At 38.5% G+C, this 17,007-nt stretch overlaps 1 protein-coding gene across 1 annotated transcript in view; it reads left to right on the plus strand.

The window, feature by feature from the left end:
- ATF6 (activating transcription factor 6) overlaps positions 1 to 17,007 on the plus strand; it is a 231,444-nt gene that overhangs the window by 16,494 nt on the left and 197,943 nt on the right. Inside the window, exons 3-7 of the mRNA XM_044916028.1 lie at positions 2,146 to 2,222; positions 5,043 to 5,130; positions 7,015 to 7,121; positions 14,384 to 14,513; positions 15,362 to 15,565. Coding sequence (XP_044771963.1) covers positions 2,146 to 2,222; positions 5,043 to 5,130; positions 7,015 to 7,121; positions 14,384 to 14,513; positions 15,362 to 15,565 — 606 coding nt within the window. The remainder of the gene's footprint in view (positions 1 to 2,145; positions 2,223 to 5,042; positions 5,131 to 7,014; positions 7,122 to 14,383; positions 14,514 to 15,361; positions 15,566 to 17,007) is intronic.

Raw genomic sequence — 17,007 nt, forward strand, 5'->3', positions numbered from 1 at the left:
AGAGGGAACACAAGCAGGGGGGAGTGGGAGAGGGGAAAGCAGGCTTCCCGCAGAGCAGGGAGCCTGACATGGGACTTGATACCAGGACCTGGGATCATGACCTGAGCCGAAGGCAGACGCTTAACGACTGAGCCACCCAGGCGCCCCTTTGCTAGGTATTATTTTGTTGTAGGTTGGTGAAATGATTCTGTCACTGGCTGAGTTATGATAGATTGGTGGTGTAGCTCCTGTATGTTACACGAGGAAATGAGCAGAGCAGTTTCAGTGGCATGATACTGGGGAGTACAAAAGCAAACTTAGATTTGGAAAAACTCTGAAGTTCTTGAGATTCTGAACATGTTAGAGAAAATGGACACTTCACAGGTTGTATGGTAATCAGCTGCCTTTGGCCTTTTCAGCATCTTGACCTATCTCTACAGGAAGTTTCAACCTCGTTTATTAAAGAGTATTTTCTGTGTCCATAAACTTCTTGGTTTATAATGAAATCCTTTTTTTTTTTTTAAGATTTTGTTTATTTATTTGACAGAGACATAGAGAGGGAACATAATCAGGGGGCGTGGGAGAGGGGGAAGCAGGCTTCCTGCGGAGCAGGGAGCCCAATGCGGGGCTCTATCCCAGGACCCTGAGATCATGACCTGAGCCGAAGGCAGACGCTTAACGACTGAGCCACCCAGGCGCCCCTATAATGAAATCTTATCTGGAAATTGATATTAGTTAGACTTGTTGAAATAAATTTAATGGTTTAGGTAAGTGAGGCCTTTATTGTTTAGATAGAAAGTTGGTTGTACCCTTAACTGAGGCTTGGATGGCAAATACGAGGTCCATGGGCTGCCATATTCCTCTTCTATCATCACTGCTGATCAGCCATGGTACATTTTCCTTCCCCTCCTTCCCTCCCTCCCTTCCTTCCTTCCTTTCTCTCTCTCTCTTCTTTCTTTTCTTTTCTCTTTCTTTCTTTCTTTCCTCAGTTTCAGAGGTAGAATTTAGTGATTCATCAGTTGCATATAACACCCAGTGCTCATTACATCAGGTGCCTTCCTTAATGCCCATCATCCAGTGATCCCTTCCCCTCACCCACGTCCCCTCCAGCAACCCTCAGTTTGCTTCCTAGGGTTCAGTGCCTCTTATGATTTGCCTCCCTCTCAATTTTCATCTTATTTTATTTTTCCTTCCCTTCCCCTATGTTCATCTGTTTTGTTTCTTAAATTCCACATAGGAGTGAAATCGTATGGTATTTGTCTTTCTCTGACTGACTTATTTTGCTTAGCGTAATACCGTCTAGTTCCATTTATGTCGTTGCAACTGGCAAGATTTCATTCTTTTTGATGGCTGAGTAATATTCCATTGTATATGTACACCACGTCTTCTTTATCCATTCATTTGTCGATGGACATCTGGGCTCTTTCCGTAGTTTGGCTATTGTGGACATTGCTCCTATAAACATTGGGGTGCATGTGTCCCTTCTGATCACTATGTTTGTATCCTTTGGGTAAATACCTAGTAGTGCAATTGCTGGGTCATAGGGTAGCTCTAGAGTGGCTGCACCAGTTTGCATCCCCACCAACAGTGTAAGAGGATTCCCCCCCCCCCTTTTTAAAAGATTTTATTTATTTGAGGGAGAGTGAGTCAGAGAGAGAGAGCATGAGAGGAGGGAGGGCCAAGGTGAGAAGCAGCCACCCCACTGAGCGGGGAGCCCGATGCGGGGCTCGATCCCAGGACTCCGGGATCATGACCTGAGCCGAAGGCAGATGCTTAACCAACTGAGCCACCCAGGCACTCCAGGGTTCCCCTTTCTAATCATGGTACATTTTCATGTTGAGCCCAGATGTAGCCTCAGAATTCCTGTTAGTAAAAGTCACTATCATTTAGTCCAATGTGACCTGACATAAAACTTGTTTGTTAATCCCTGGTGTAAGGATTTAGATCACAAGATAAAAATTATGTGGAAAACAATACATGAATTAGAAATAGCTTTGAATTGATTGTCATTCACACTGCTGGAGTTTATCAATAATAGTAATGGCTAATGAGAACCCCTTATAGAGCTGGCTTAGGGGTACAGTGCTTGTTCTCCTGTTGAAATATTGAATTGACAATTAATCTCTGTTCTTCTTCTTTTTTAAATCTCTACCCTTTTGTGCCAAGATTCTACACTGTTTGCTGAACTTGGCTATTTCACAGACACTGATGACCTGCAATTGGATGCAGCAAAGGAAACTTATGTAAGTATTTACTAGGGGAGAATTACTGAATAATGTGATATTTAATCTTCTAATTATTGCAAGATGGTTTCAGGATAACAGATTTAGGCTAGTGATTTCAGTTTAAATAATTTTTAGTATTAAGTGTGAAAGTTAGCAGCCATTTTTTACTCAGTAAATTTAGGATTGTAGAAACTGCATTGGTCTTGGTGGGAGAAGACTGGTATTCTGAGTTTACCTTTGACCAAGAGTTGGGTGACTTTGGAAAAGTCACTTAACTGCCTACTTTTTGGGCTTTTATAGATACTTTGCTGCGTAAGGGAAATGATGATGTTAAAGGGTGTATATGAGTCATGGATCTAGTCAAGCAGAACTTACTAACTTCCTTTTTAAAAGTTACATATCCTTAGTATAGAAAGCTCTGAAACTTAGACATGTCCTTACTTTTTGCCTGTGAATGGTTAGAAGTCTGTGTATAAGCTATTATTATAGCACTTTGAGGCCTCAAAAATATCTTTTTCTTTTTTGTTTTAGTACATAGTACATTGGCCTATAGAACTCTTTTATTTTGTCTTACTCTTTAATGGATGAGGTGCTGTTTCACTTGGGGAGTAATTCAAGCGAACAGTGATTTTATATGTACATCAATCAGATTGGATATTTGTTACTTATTTTTTAAGCCCTTATTAACCTGAGTACAAAAATATGTAATGCTTAGTGAGTTTCTCAGACATTTCTCAAAGAATAATTTAGCAGTTGTTTTACTGTGCATCAATAGAAGAGAGTAAGAATACGTGATATACTTTTTTAATCAGTACATGAAATTTTGATAGTTTTTGTTTACCTTATGAGATGTTTGAGAATGCGATCTATTGATTAAATTGGCTTTTTTTTTTTAAGATTTTATTTATTTATTTGAGAGAGAGAGAGAGAGATAGAGCACGAGCGGGGAGGAGAGGGAGAAGCAGGCTCCCCGCTGAGCAGGGAGCCTAGTGTGGGGCTCGATCCTAGAACCGCGGGATCATGACCAGAGCTGAAGGCAGATGCTTAGTTGACTGAGCACCCAGGTGCCCCAGATTAGCTTTAAATATTGGGAGGTTGCCTAAGCAACTGATATTCATTTATAATCTCTACGGCTTAAACTACCAAGTTACCATACTGTAGTTAGTCTGAAAGGTTCAGGGAAATATATGATCCTCATTTTATAATTAACATTCTTACCTTACACAAGGCACTCAGTCTTTCAGTTCCTTAGTTTTTCTAGTATAAAGTTAAGGGATTGGACTAGATGGTGTCTGAGGGCCCTTGCCAGCTTTAAAATTGTGTCATGCTCTTCCACACGTTAGTAGTTTCCCATGAGAAGTCATAGAAGAGCCAGAATATAGAAGCACAGATACGTTTCACTTTACATAAAATAAGCCTGTTAAGTTTCCGTACAGATAAAATTCTTATGCTGTAAAAGGTATTTGACCGTTTTGGCTGAATACTGAATAAGAAGCATCCTGGAGTAGGTCATGTCCACTGTTGTGCATGTTAAAAAGTATTGCTAGCACTCAAGCAGGCTTCATTGTTTAGTTTACTTAGGCTAAGGAAGTTGAAGGATATTTTTGGTTGCTGAAGGTACAAGGCTGCTTAATTTCTTGATGTGTAGATTCACGTAAGAGAAAAAAGCAAAGGGGGTTGATTTAAAAAGGGGTTCTTTCATGGTTTCAGTGGTATTTTTTTTTTCACGTGAATGTCCACACATTCTCTTTCTCTAACTTGCACCAATATTTACTTAGGGGCAGTGGGATCAAACTGTTTCCTTCTTTCCTTTTGTTCTCAATAAAAATAAACCACAAAAGAGACATTTTGAAATAATACTTTAGAAATTATTACCAAATGGTTGTTAATAATTAAGAGACCAATCTTTACTTTTGGCCTGGGGCTTATTTTCTCGACTGTTGCTGTTTTATTATCCGTCATATGAAGTTAATACTGAATACTTTTGTGGTACTATGTATATATTGTATCTTGTTCAATATCTCTGTTTCTTGTCTCTGTTCTTGTCTCCATAACCCTGGACACTTAAGATAATAGGACTGTCTTGATCTCAAACTCATGTGTGGCTGTACTTTATTTATGTATATAGCATAAGATGACTATTCAGATGACCCAGAATATGCTTATATTTAAGTAAAAAAAAATTGTCATTTAAATGAAGAAACTAAGAGTTCCTCTAAGAAGTGTGTTGACTTCTGTTTGAGAAACTTAGTTTTATCTTCTAGGATTAAAAAAAAATTAGAAATTTTATTTTAGAAATTTGAAAATTTGTACAGTACAGTATAGTAGAAAAAGAAGAAAATTACCCATCCTTCTAGGGATCTCCTCTTTCTTAGATAACCATTTATAATAGTTTCAATTCTTGCATGTCTTTTGGCTAAAATCTATATTCTTTCCATTGCTATATAGAGATGATGTTGTAAGTGGGCATTTGCTTTGACTTGTTTTCATTAATGGCAGTGGGAAAGTTTACTTTGCTGGATCTCCCTTATGACAAAAGATTTTGTGACTCTTGTAAAGGTCGATTCCCATGGAAAAGAATGACACCAACTGAATCTTTTAGATGTTGAATCCATTACCTCCCTAATTGTTCCTGCTGTGTTTCAGATAACTGAATTGGTTTATCTTTAGGCCATGCAAGATGTATTCTCAAGATGAACCGATTGACTTAGAAAATTATTTTAACTAAGTTGGGTAATAGCAATTATATTATTTATGGCAAGTTATGTCTGATAGTTTGATTTCTAGATCTGTATATTTTATTCTTCTAATATCCTTTTGCTGATTTGAAACGTACAGGAAAACAATTTTGATAATCTTGATTTTGACTTGGATTTGATGCCTTGGGAAACAGGCATTTGGGACATCAACAACCAGCTCTGTACAGGTAATGATGTATTTCATTGGTAAAAATTTTAAACAGATCCATTTTATTTTGCAGTTTGGTAATCATCAAAATTAGGTGGGGTTATTGGGCTACTTTGATGGGTTAAAAAATTCCAGGGATAGATACTCTACTTTTGATGTGGCAGTGCACACGTAAGTTTCTTGCCCAAGTGGATGTAAAGAATTTCATAGTTATGTTTTAGTCACATAATGATAAAGAATTCATAACAGAAATCCTGATTTTGAATTCCGTATATCTTTATAAGAGGTTAACCTGAGAACCAGACAGAACTTAGGGAATCAAAGAAAGCGTGGGGTTATCAGAACTTAGGAAGTTGGTGTAGGGGTCCCTTGCATTTGATATACATATTTCTGCGGAGGGGGCACCACCTGGCTGATGCTAGTATCTTTAAGGGGCTCTGATGAAGTAGGTTTTGGATGTGCTGAGAGAAGTTGGGCCTTGGAGCCAACTGTCACTTGTGGGATGAAGCTGATGGGAGGAAGAAACCCCTTTGTCCCCTCTCTTCACTTCAGCATCCTTCCAGTATCCCCCATTGATAGGACCTAAAAGGGAGCCCGCTGGGACATGTCTTAATAATGTGCATCACAGGCTATATATAGGAGGTAGACTTAAGAGCTGAGGGACAGTGGGTAAGTCACCAGCACTTTCTCCCACCCAAATTGCAGTCCTCCCCACCCCTGCATGTCCCAGTCCCCCATTTTATGTATTTATTTGTCTTGCTTAATGCCTGTCTTCCCTCATAGAATATGGGCTACCCAAGGCCAGTGTTCTGGTTACTATTGTCATGTAACAAACTCAGTGGCTTAAAACAACAACCATTTTATTATGCTCCCAGAATTGTGAGTCAGGAATTTGGTCAGGGTACACCAAAGAATGGCTTATCCCTATTTTGTGATGCCCAGACCTCAACTGGGAAGATGGGAAGCTGGAGGAGCTTGAAAGTTGGGGGCTAGCATTACCTTAAGATTTCTTCACTCACCTATCTCTTGCCTGGCCTGAGTGGCTTGATGGCTAGGACTGTCGGCTAGAGCACCTACACATGGCCTTTCTATGTGGCTTGGCTTCCTTTCAGCTTGGTGGTCTCATGGTAGTCAGACTTCAGAGGCTCAGGTGTGAGTGTTCCAGCACACAGAGTGGAGACTGCATTACCTAATGTAACCCAGCCTTGGAATTCATGTAGCATTACTTCCATACTCTGTTGATTGAAGGAGTCTTAAGCCCACCTTGATTCAAATGGAGGGGAATAGATGCTACTTCTTGATGGGGAAGGGTAAGATCACATTATAGATTATGAGGGATGGTGGATATTTTGCAGCTAATTTTGGAAAACATTTTTTACAATACCATTAAAACTCACAAAAATGTTCCTACCTTTTGCTAAACTTCATTTATAAAAATTTATTGAGCAACTACAGCCCAATGTTTTCCAAAATAATCATTTCTGATTTCTTATGTTTTTAAAAGTTATTTTTGGAGGAATCTATAATTTTTTGCATATGGTATAATACTAAAAAAGTACAAAAAGTCTATAGGGTAGAAAAATGTCTCCTTCAGCTGTTGTTCCATAGCCAGCACATTCTCCCCAGAGACAGCCACAGTTACCAATTTGTTATGTTTATCCTTTCAGAGAATTAGCGCAGATGGGAGTAGATATATACATATACACATGTATGATGTATTGCACAAATGGTAGCATACTAGATATACTGTTTTCTGCATTTTGAATTTTCATTTGATGATGCATTTTGGTGACCTTAGCTTCAATATGATTGAATTTTAAGAGTAGATTTTACCCTCTTTCTTATTCATTTTATTTTGAGATTATAGTGTCCAATGGGAAAATTTTTACTCCATGTTTTTCAGTTAAAGATGTTAAGGCAGAACCTCAGCCACTTTCTCCAGCCTCCTCAAGTTGTTCAGTCTCCTCTCCTCAGTCAGTGGACTCTTACTCTTCAACTCAGCATGTTCCTGTAAGTAGCCAGTCTTCTACTGTGATTTTGGTCATAATGCTATCTGGGAAATATGCATATGGAGGATGCACTTATCATTTATGAAATGCTAATGTGAACCTTACGATCTCATTTAATCCCAAGGAACCTGAGTTTCCAGGAAGGGCCTTGGGAGAGCTAGCAAGTTCTTCGTCTCTGGTTTTGCCCTCCTTCCCTGGTGTTCTTGCCTTCATGATTTCATTGTTTCAGTGGTTTCTTCGCACTTTACCAGTAACCAGTATTTTTTGTTTATTGGCTTACTGTCTTTTCTCCCTGCTGTCCTCTCTCCTGCCTGTCAGAATATACATTCTTTGAGGACAGGGAAGACTCTAAGATGGTTTGATTTGTAACTCCTTGGCCATAGAACCTAGAATGGATTCCTTAAATCAGGAGGGCTAAGTACTACCTTTGAATGGGCTAAGGTTTTTATAAAAATCTGGTAACTTCTTAAAAATGCTTCTGTTCTCCATCCAGACAAAAGCTCTGAGCATGGGAAAAGGAAATACTAAAGTATTTAGGTACTTTTTTGAATGGGGGAAGGGAAAATTTAAGGAGAAAAATTCAAATTAATATTTCAGTACATTATATCTGCTGTAAATTGAGGTATCTTCATTCTGGCCGACTCAGCATCTAGTCAACTATGAAATCCGGACAGTTCAATCCAGTTAATGTCTCTGTGATTCATCTTCTTTGCCTCTGCCAGGCCATCATCATCATCTCTGTGGGATTAAGTCAATAGGATTTTAACTGGCCTCTCTGCCTCCTGACTCCCCCAACTTTTCTTAGCAGAGGAATCTTCAAAGAGAAATCTTTCAGAATGATAAATTTGATCATGTCAGTCTTTTGCTTAAACCTTATAATGACTTCCCAGGATGAAATTCAAGATGAAACGCAAACTCCCGGAGTACTAGGCCCTTCACGACCTGGCTCCTGCTTACCTTCCTGGCGCATTCTCCCTTGCTACTTTCACTTTCCCCTTCTAACCCTGTGGGATCCCACCTCAGAGCTCCCACACTCTGTACTCCTCAGCAACTGTGCCAGACACTGTTCAAAGCCTGGCAGTGAATGAGAGCAGCGAGATCTCTGCTTTCACACTTGTAGATTTTTGTACATGCTCTTCTGCCTAGAATAGCCCTGTTTTTTTTCCTTCTCTTGTAAAACTCCTATTCATCCTCTTTTAGTCCCAGTTCAAAAACAACTTCCTCTGTGAAGCTTTTCTCTGATTGCTACCATTGGAGGTTCTTTGTGGTCCCACAATTTCTCCAAATGATTTAATTTAAAAAATTTGTTAAATCTTTAAAAAATTAAAAAAAAAAATTTATTTGTGTGTGTGTGTGTGAGAGAGAGAGAGCGAGCATGAGCTGGGGAGGGGCAGAGGGAGATGCAGACTCCCTGCTGAGCAGGGAGCCCGATGTGGGGCTCGATCCCAGGACCCTGGGATCATGACCTGAGCCGAAGGCAGACACTTAACCGACTGAGCTACCCAAAAGTATATAAGAAGGTATATTTACAGAAGCCTGATTTCTATCCTTTCCTTCCCATCCATCCTTACACAAAAGGTAGCATACTCTATACCTTGTTCTGCACTTTGCTTATTTAACTTAGTGGTATATCTTGGAGGTAAGTCCAGTTTCAGGATATAGGATCTTTCTCATTCCTTTTTATGGCTGCATGCTGTTCCATGATATATCCGTTGTGTGGATATATCATGCTTTCTTCAGTGATTTCCTTATTGATGAACCTTTGTATTCTCAGTCCTTTCCAGTCTCAAATAATGCTGTAGTGAATAACATGTTACACAAGTCACATTATATTTTTGCCAGGATGTCTTTGGGATATAATCCTAGAAGTGAGATTGTGGAGATCAGGGTGAATACATTTGTAATGTTGTGGATTATAGCCAAGTTCCCCTCCGTAGGGTTGTGCAGTTGTGCGGTCTGACCAGCAGCGCGTGAGGGGCCGGTATTCCCATTGTTGCTCCACGCGTGCTTTGTTCTCTATTTGTTTTATTCTAAGTGTGGTTGAACATCTTTTCAAATATTTCATGTGTATAAGGCCTATTTGTATTTCTTTTTAAATGAACTATCCATTCAAATTTTGGTTCACTTTTCTATTGGATTGAGTTGGTCTTTTTCTCCTCAAATGTTTAGGTTGTTTTATTACATATTAGGATTATTAGCCCTCAGTTTGTAAAGTAAGTTAACAAGTATTTTTTCCCCAATTTGTCATTTGTCTTGATGCTTTATGTCTGGTGTTTATTTTCTCCAGGCATACTTTTTTCCATAGCCAAATTACCGATCTTCTATTGCCTTTTTTTTTTTGGTCATTCAGAAGAGGGTTTTTACCACTCCGAGGTTATAGTATTTTTATTCTTGTTTGTATCAACTTTTTGTTTGGAATAATCTCAGACTTAAAGAAATGTTACAAGGACATTTCAAATAACTTTTTTTCCCTGAACCATTGGAGAGTAAGTTGCCAACCTGATGTTTATCACCCCCAAATACCTCACTGTCTTAGTTTCTACAAGCAAGGATGTGCCCTCTGTAGCCACAATGCAATCACTAAAATCAGGAAATAAACGTTGATACATTACCTTCATCTAGTCTTCAACTCCCACATAGCTTGTGCCAGTTGTCTGAGAGATACCCCTTAGACTAGCAACAGAATCTGGTGTAGAATCCAGCATCATATTTGGTTGGCTTTTCTCTTTCATTTCCTCCAGGTGAAATGATTTATTCTTCCTCAGCTTTCATGACCTTGTCACTGGTGGAGATTAAAGACTAGTTATTATGTAGAATGTTCCCAAACCCAGTTGGGTTTGTCTGATGTTTCCTAGGGATTAGATTCAGGTTTTGTATCCATGGCAGGAATATCACCGAAGTGATGCTGTGTCTGTTTCATTTACTTTTGATGAGATGGCACACAATTTCAATTTGTCATTACTGATGAGGTTCACTTTGTTCACTTAGTTAAGGTAATGTCTGCCAGGCTTTTCCACTGTGAAGTTGTTCTTTCTGTCTTTGCTATAAACAAGTATTTTGTGAGGCAGTACTTTAAAATGATGTAAAAAAAAAAAAGTCCAGTTTCTCAGCAAAGCTTAAGTTTATCTGTTTATTTCTTTATATCAGTATGGGCTTACGGTTTCTTATTTTATTCAACAGGTTGTAATCCATTATTGTAATTATTCTGATTCTTATGTTGCCCTGGATTTGGACAGTGCAACTCCCTTCACACAGACTTCTGTGTTCTTTTAATATGTCTTCATTGGGCTTTTTGATAAATCAGGCTGACCCAATTTTGATGCCCTTATCACCCTGTTCTGACTCCCAATGCTGGAGTGTTCTCCCCATCCCCATGTGAACACTCTCCCTACCTAACTCAGTTTGGACTCTTGACACTCTACCAGCCTACCTCTCTGCATCGATGCTGGTCTTGCTCTGTCCCTTCTAATGGCTTTAGGGTCAAATTATTCAGCAAGGAATATTTTTGTTTGCTTGTTTGTTTATTCATTTGTTTCTTAGATACTACAAATGAGTGAACTCCTATGGTCTTTGTCTTTCTCAGTCCGACTGATTTCACTTAGCCTGATGCCCTCTATGTCCATTCATGAGCAAGAAATATTTTCTCAGTGACTGTTAATACATATTTTTATAAGGTTTTATTTTTATTTATTTTTAAAGATGTATTTATTAGCACACTCAAGGGGATGGAGGGTGGGGCAAAGGGAGAGGGGGAGGGAGAATCTCAAGCAGACTCCCTGTTGAGCTTGGAGCCCAATGCTCCTGACCTGAGTCAAAATCAAGAGTTGGACGCTCAACTAACTGAGCCACCCAGGTGCCCCATAAGGTTTTATTTTTAATTTAGATCTCTGATCCATTTGAAATTATCCTGGTGTATGATGTGAGACCAAATCTAAATTTATCTTTTCCCAAATGACTATCAAAAGAATGGTTCCAGTACAAAAAGTTCATCTTGTTCTCACTGACTTCAATTTTATGTACTTAAAATAGTTTATGTAAATGATGTTATTATGTTAGATCTCTTTGTATTTCTTTTAAAAATCAACACAATGTTTTTAAGATCAATTCATATTTTTTGGTATTGCATCTAACTGCACAACACTTCACGGATATGTTCACTCTATTTTACCTCCATCACAGTGAGCATTGTCAAAACGACCTTTTATGGGTCCATGTGAGGATTCCTTCGGGATGTATGCCCAGGAGTGGAATTGCTGAGAGGTAGAGTGCAGATATTTCATTTGACAAGTGCTGCCATCTTGCTCTCTGGACACCTGTGGTAGTCTGCAGTCCCAGCAAAAGTGCTGGAGGATCCTTGTAGCTTTTCTTCACTGCTAATGCTCAGCGTTGCCTGGCTTTCTAATTTTTGCCAGATGGTGTAAATTTTTTATTGTTTGTTTTGTTTTAATTCATATTTCTTTGATTACATGGCCTTTACATGTAATCAAACATTACATGTAATCAACATTTCTTTACATGGCCTTTTGGATTTGGATATTTTTTCTTTTATAAATTGTTTATTCCTGTCTTTTGCCAGTTTTTCTATTGAGTTGTCTTTTTCTTACTCACTTGCAAGAATTCCTTCTATATTTGAGATAGTAACTTTGTTGGGTTTAGACATTACATATATCTTTTTACTTTCTATTATCTGTTAGCTTTGCAGTCTTTATTGAGTAGAAATTTCTAATTTTGAATACTCAGATTAATCTTTTTTTTCCATTTGCCTTTTTGGTTTATTTTTTTGAAGTTTTTTAAAAGAAGTCTTTTTCTGCTTGTAGGCCGCAAAGATATTCTCCAGTATTTTTTTCTATTAACTACATGATTTACCTTTCACATTTAGATTTCTTAATACCTTTATTTATTATTTTTTAAAAATTTTATTTATTTATTTGAGACTCAGAGTGAGAGAGTGGGGTGAGGGGCAGAGGGAGAAGCAGACTCCCTGCTGAGTAGGGAGCCCGATGTGGGCCTCAATCCCAGGATGCCGGGATCATGACCTGAGCTGAAGGCAGAGGCTTGACTGACTGAGCCACCCAGGGGCCCCAAGATTTCTTAATACCTTTTTTAAAAAAATTCAATTTTTTATTTTTTTTTGAAGATTTTATTTATTTATTTGACACAGAGAGCGAGAGCAGGCAGAGCGCCAGGCAGAGGGAGAGGGAGAAGGAGAAGCAGGCTCCCCTCTGAGCAGAGAGCCCAACATGGGACTTGATCCTAGGAACCTGGGATCATGACGTGAGCTGAAGGCAGACGCCTAACTGACTGAGCCACCCAGGCGTCCCTTCTTAATACCCTTAGAGTCTACCTTACTATGTGATGTTAGTTAGGGATCTAGTTTTAATTTTCTCTAAGTGAGCCAGTTTCCCCAGTTGTATCACCTTTATAATCATTCTGTGAAAGAATATCTTATATCTCTCTGTGTAGTCAAGTTACCTTTTATGTAACTCAATTAAGTTTTGAAATTTCTTTATATAGGCTCTGTACATTCCTTAGAAAATTAACTCCTAGGTATTTTATAACTGTTATAGCTCTTGTGGGTGAGATCTTTTTTATTATTTTTTTAAGTGATTATTCATACAATATTTTCATAGTGAAATGTTTTTTTATTGGTTTTTATATGTGTTCCAAGTAGACAGCATGTCACCTTACAAAGATACTTTTTCTGTCTCTTCTATTTTAATATTTATTCCTTTTATTTCATTTTCTAGTATAATTATGTTTGCTAGAATTATAGAAAAAGCAGTTATGTTTCTTTTTTTTTTTTAAAGATTTTATTTATTTATTTATTTGACAGAGAGAGACACAGCGAGAGAGGGAACACAAGCAGGGGGAGTGGGAGAGGGAGAAGCAGGCTTCCCGCGGAGCAGGGAGCCCGATGCGGGGCTCGATCCCAGGACCTGGGATCATGACCTGAGCCGAAGGCAGACGCTTAACGACTGAGCCACCCAGGCGCCCCAGCAGTTATGTTTCTTATCCTGACTTAAATGGTACTGCATTTAGTATTTCACCATTAAGTATGACATTGGCTATGCAATTATACGTAGCTTTTTTTTTTTTTTAATGTTAAGAAAGTATCCCTCTAATCCTTGTTTTCTGGGACTTTTGTAAGGAGTACTTGCTGAATGTTAAGAAATACCTTTTAAGCATCTTAGGCCATGAAGAGAATCATATCTTCCTGTGTTATTATCTTGTACTCTCTGGTTTATTCCAAATATCATCTGAAATACTCTCTAAGGTTCACAGAGCCCAGCTTATGGCTACGTGCTGAGTAGGTGTTGAGGATGAATGAATGAAGCAGTTGTCATTCTTACCAGCATGACTGGGAGTGACCATATTCTCTCCAGGTCATTTTGATTCTTTTTTCTTATCTGATCCAAAAAAAAAATTGCCTTTGTGGAGCACCTGGGTGGCTCAGTTGGTTAAGTGTCTACCTTCAGCTCAGATCATGATCTCAGGGTCCTGGTATTGAGCTCTGCATCCGCATCCAGCTTTCTACTCAGTGGGGAGTCTGCTTCTCCCTCTCTCTCTCTGCCCCTCCCCTAGCTCATGCTCTCTCAAATAAATAAAATCTTTAATTTTCCTCTCAGAATAGAAGTGCTACTTTTATCCTATGTTAAGTTTCCTTATGGCAACAAAATGAGACAGATCCACTGAATGTTAAAAGACTGGGAAGATGTTATCTTTATACATCTCTGTGTTAACAAGTCACCCATTAAATAAAAGAAAATAGCCCTGTTCCTTTCAGTGTTTGTCTTTCTTTCAAAACATTTGGGACAAAGGCAGCATTAATAAATGAAAAAGAAAAATAGTAAGAATTATTTGTTTTGAGTTTCTTATAAGACTACTGAATAAGAGATTGGGGGAAAGGATATTGGCATTTTAACCATAGTCTTATACCAGATGTTTGTATGGCTAGGAACCAAGTAAATATCAAGTGTGTGGGAGGAAATGTAAGAACAGATCAGTGATTCCCATCTTTAATACAAGAGGATGACATAGATGTCCTCTGCAATTTGAATTATTTTTCCTCTTGTATTGATGGATAATGTTACTTTATCCATAGTCTCTTAGTACTTAGTACATAAAGTTTCTAATATATCATACCTTTGCCTTGAAGTTGTCCTAGAATGTTCATTTATGTATGGATCTTGCCTCTCTAAGCCATTTTCTGTTCAAGAATTATATTCTTCTCCATGAATTTGTTTGTATTTTATTTTGCTGCAGGAGGAGTTGGATTTGTCGTCTGCTTCCCAGATGTCTCCCCTTTCCTTATATGGTGAAAGCTCTCATAGTCCCTCCTCAGCAGAGGCACTGAAAGAAGATAAGCCCATCATTGGTCCTAGGAGCAAAACTGGTATGACTCCCAGCTCCTAACTTCTGTTCTTTCTAAGTTGGACTGAACTTAGGTTCCATTTTTAAAAAGAAAATACTGGATTAAGTGCATGTTTATTAAGCTGGCTTTTTGTTTTTAAAATAGTGGACCTGTCTTCCTTGGTTGTCTTGTCTTTATAGGTGAAAAATGCTTTAAAGTAGATGGAGGCCTCATCATCTTCAGGAGAGAATTAAAAGATTCAGTTAAAAATATTGAGTGTGAGGGACATTTGGGTGTGACATTTATTACCTCTTAATCTTCAGGCCTTATTCAGTGATTTTTAGCTATTCTCCTTTACCAGTTCATATATCTCCTTCCCAAAGCTGCAGTGTAGTCATTCCAGTGAAAACCATCATTTTGACCATCAGTGTGGTCAGAAAGGAAGATCTCATTTGACTTCTAAAATAAGTCATGGGGACGTGATGTACAGCATGGTGACTATAGTTAGTAATACTGTGTTGTATATTTGACAGTTGCTAAGAGATTAGATCTTTTAAGTTTCATCACAAGGAAAAAAAGCTCTTTAACTGTGTGTGGTAGCAGATGTTAACTAGACTTCTTGTGGTAATCCTTTTGTGATACAAATATCAAATCATGTTGTACCCCTGAAATCAATATAATATGTCAATTATACCTCAAAAAAGGGGGGTAGACCTCAGATTAAGGACTTTTTTTTTTTAGTCCATTAAGGTATAGATAGCTATGCTTAAACTCCAGGTAAGGATAGTTACTCAGAGGTCAAGATAATGTGTAGAAAAAGGTGTGTAATAGAACCCGTTTTTTAGGAATTGCTTTCACATTGATTTGTGGTTTGTTTGGATTTTCTCCAGAAAATGGACTGACTCCAAAGAAAAAAATTCAGATGAATTCAAAACCTTCAATTCAGCCCAAGCCATTATTGCTTCCAGCAGCACCCAAGACTCAGACAAATTCTGGCATTCCAGCGAAAACCATCATTATTCAGACACTACCCACCCTTATGCCGTTGGCAAAGCAGCAGCCGATTATCAGCATACATCCTGCACCCGCTAAAGGTACCTGAGTGGCATTCGAGGCTGCGTATGTTTAATTGATGGGCACTAAGGCTTGCCTCATGTCATTTGTTTTAGCTCAGGTTATAATTTCTGAGCACATGCTGTGTGCCAGGAATTGTCCTTGGTTTTGAGGATGTCGCAGAGATGACTAACATGCGGTTCCTGTCCTAACAAGGTAGATGGCTATCCAGATTAATTATATCTGATACTTCTTTTTTCTTACAGTTTTAATTATGAAAACACCTGTCTGTCAAGCTTGTGGTTTTATACAACCACTTGTAATGAAGAAAATCCAGGAAACTTTCTTGGTACCATTCTATCCTGAGATTTTTGTGTCCATGAACTCTTGGGTTTTTTTTTTGTTGTTCGTTTGTTTTTTTCATGAACTCTTCTTTTTAAGGAGAGGTCAGTATGTAAATAACATCACAGGTCTAATAGGTCAGTTTCGGCAATAGGATCAGGCTTTTCCTCTCTGCAGAGGCAGCATGCTTTAGTAAACATAATCTTGAGTGAGGGCATTAGGAAGAGATCTCAACTCTTGTCTTCACATAGTTAAGAATGTGTGTGTTTCTATATTTTATCCACCAGATGGCCTCACATACTTGATTCTGCACGAACTGTAGTATAGAAAGAACGTGTTTGAGGGTTTGGGAGTGTGCAGATACAGGAATCATTTGCATATGAAGATGTCTTAGGCAGATTATCTGTCATTCTCATACTGATACTTGTACACAGGAGTAAAGGAAAACCTGTTCAACGTTCTTTCCCTGGATTTGAGACTAGGTCTCAATGGTGTATGGATTGTAAACAAATGTTTCTTTTATGGCTGTTTCCGGCTCTAGATTGTTAATTCATTTCTTTGGAGCAAGAAGATCAAGTTTTAATGAGAGTAATGTCATAAATTTGATTTCTAGGGCGCCTGGGTGGCTCAGCCGGTTAAGCGGCTGCCTTCAGCTCAGGTCATGATCCCAGGGTCCTGGGATCGAGTCCCGCATCGGGCTCCCTGCTCAGCGGGGAGCCTGCTTCTCCCTCTCCCTCAGCGTGCCTCTCTGCCTACTTGTTCTCTCTCTCTCTATGTCAAATAAATAAATAAAAAATCTTAAAAAAATTTTTTGATTTCTAGTTTTACTCTGTTTTGTTTTATTCCAAGGTCATGGACAATATGACATTGATGAAGAGAAGAGCTAGGTGGGGGACTGGACAATTCAGTGAAAATCCATCAAAGTCTACCAAAACCCTAGACAAACCTGAAATATCTGTCCATTCAGTACAGGGTCAGAACTGCTGCCTTTTTCATGTGAAAAATAGCAGTCCTGTAGAAGGGGTGTTCTTGTGGTCTGTGAAGGGATGTTAAGTGTTCATGAACTTGAAATAAAATGTAAGATTTATTGTATATGTGGTTTTTCTAGGGTTAGTCTCCAAAACTTATTTTCATCAGGATC

This window comes from Neomonachus schauinslandi, chromosome 6 (genome assembly GCF_002201575.2).
Source record: "Neomonachus schauinslandi chromosome 6, ASM220157v2, whole genome shotgun sequence".
Taxonomy (NCBI): domain Eukaryota; kingdom Metazoa; phylum Chordata; class Mammalia; order Carnivora; family Phocidae; genus Neomonachus; species Neomonachus schauinslandi.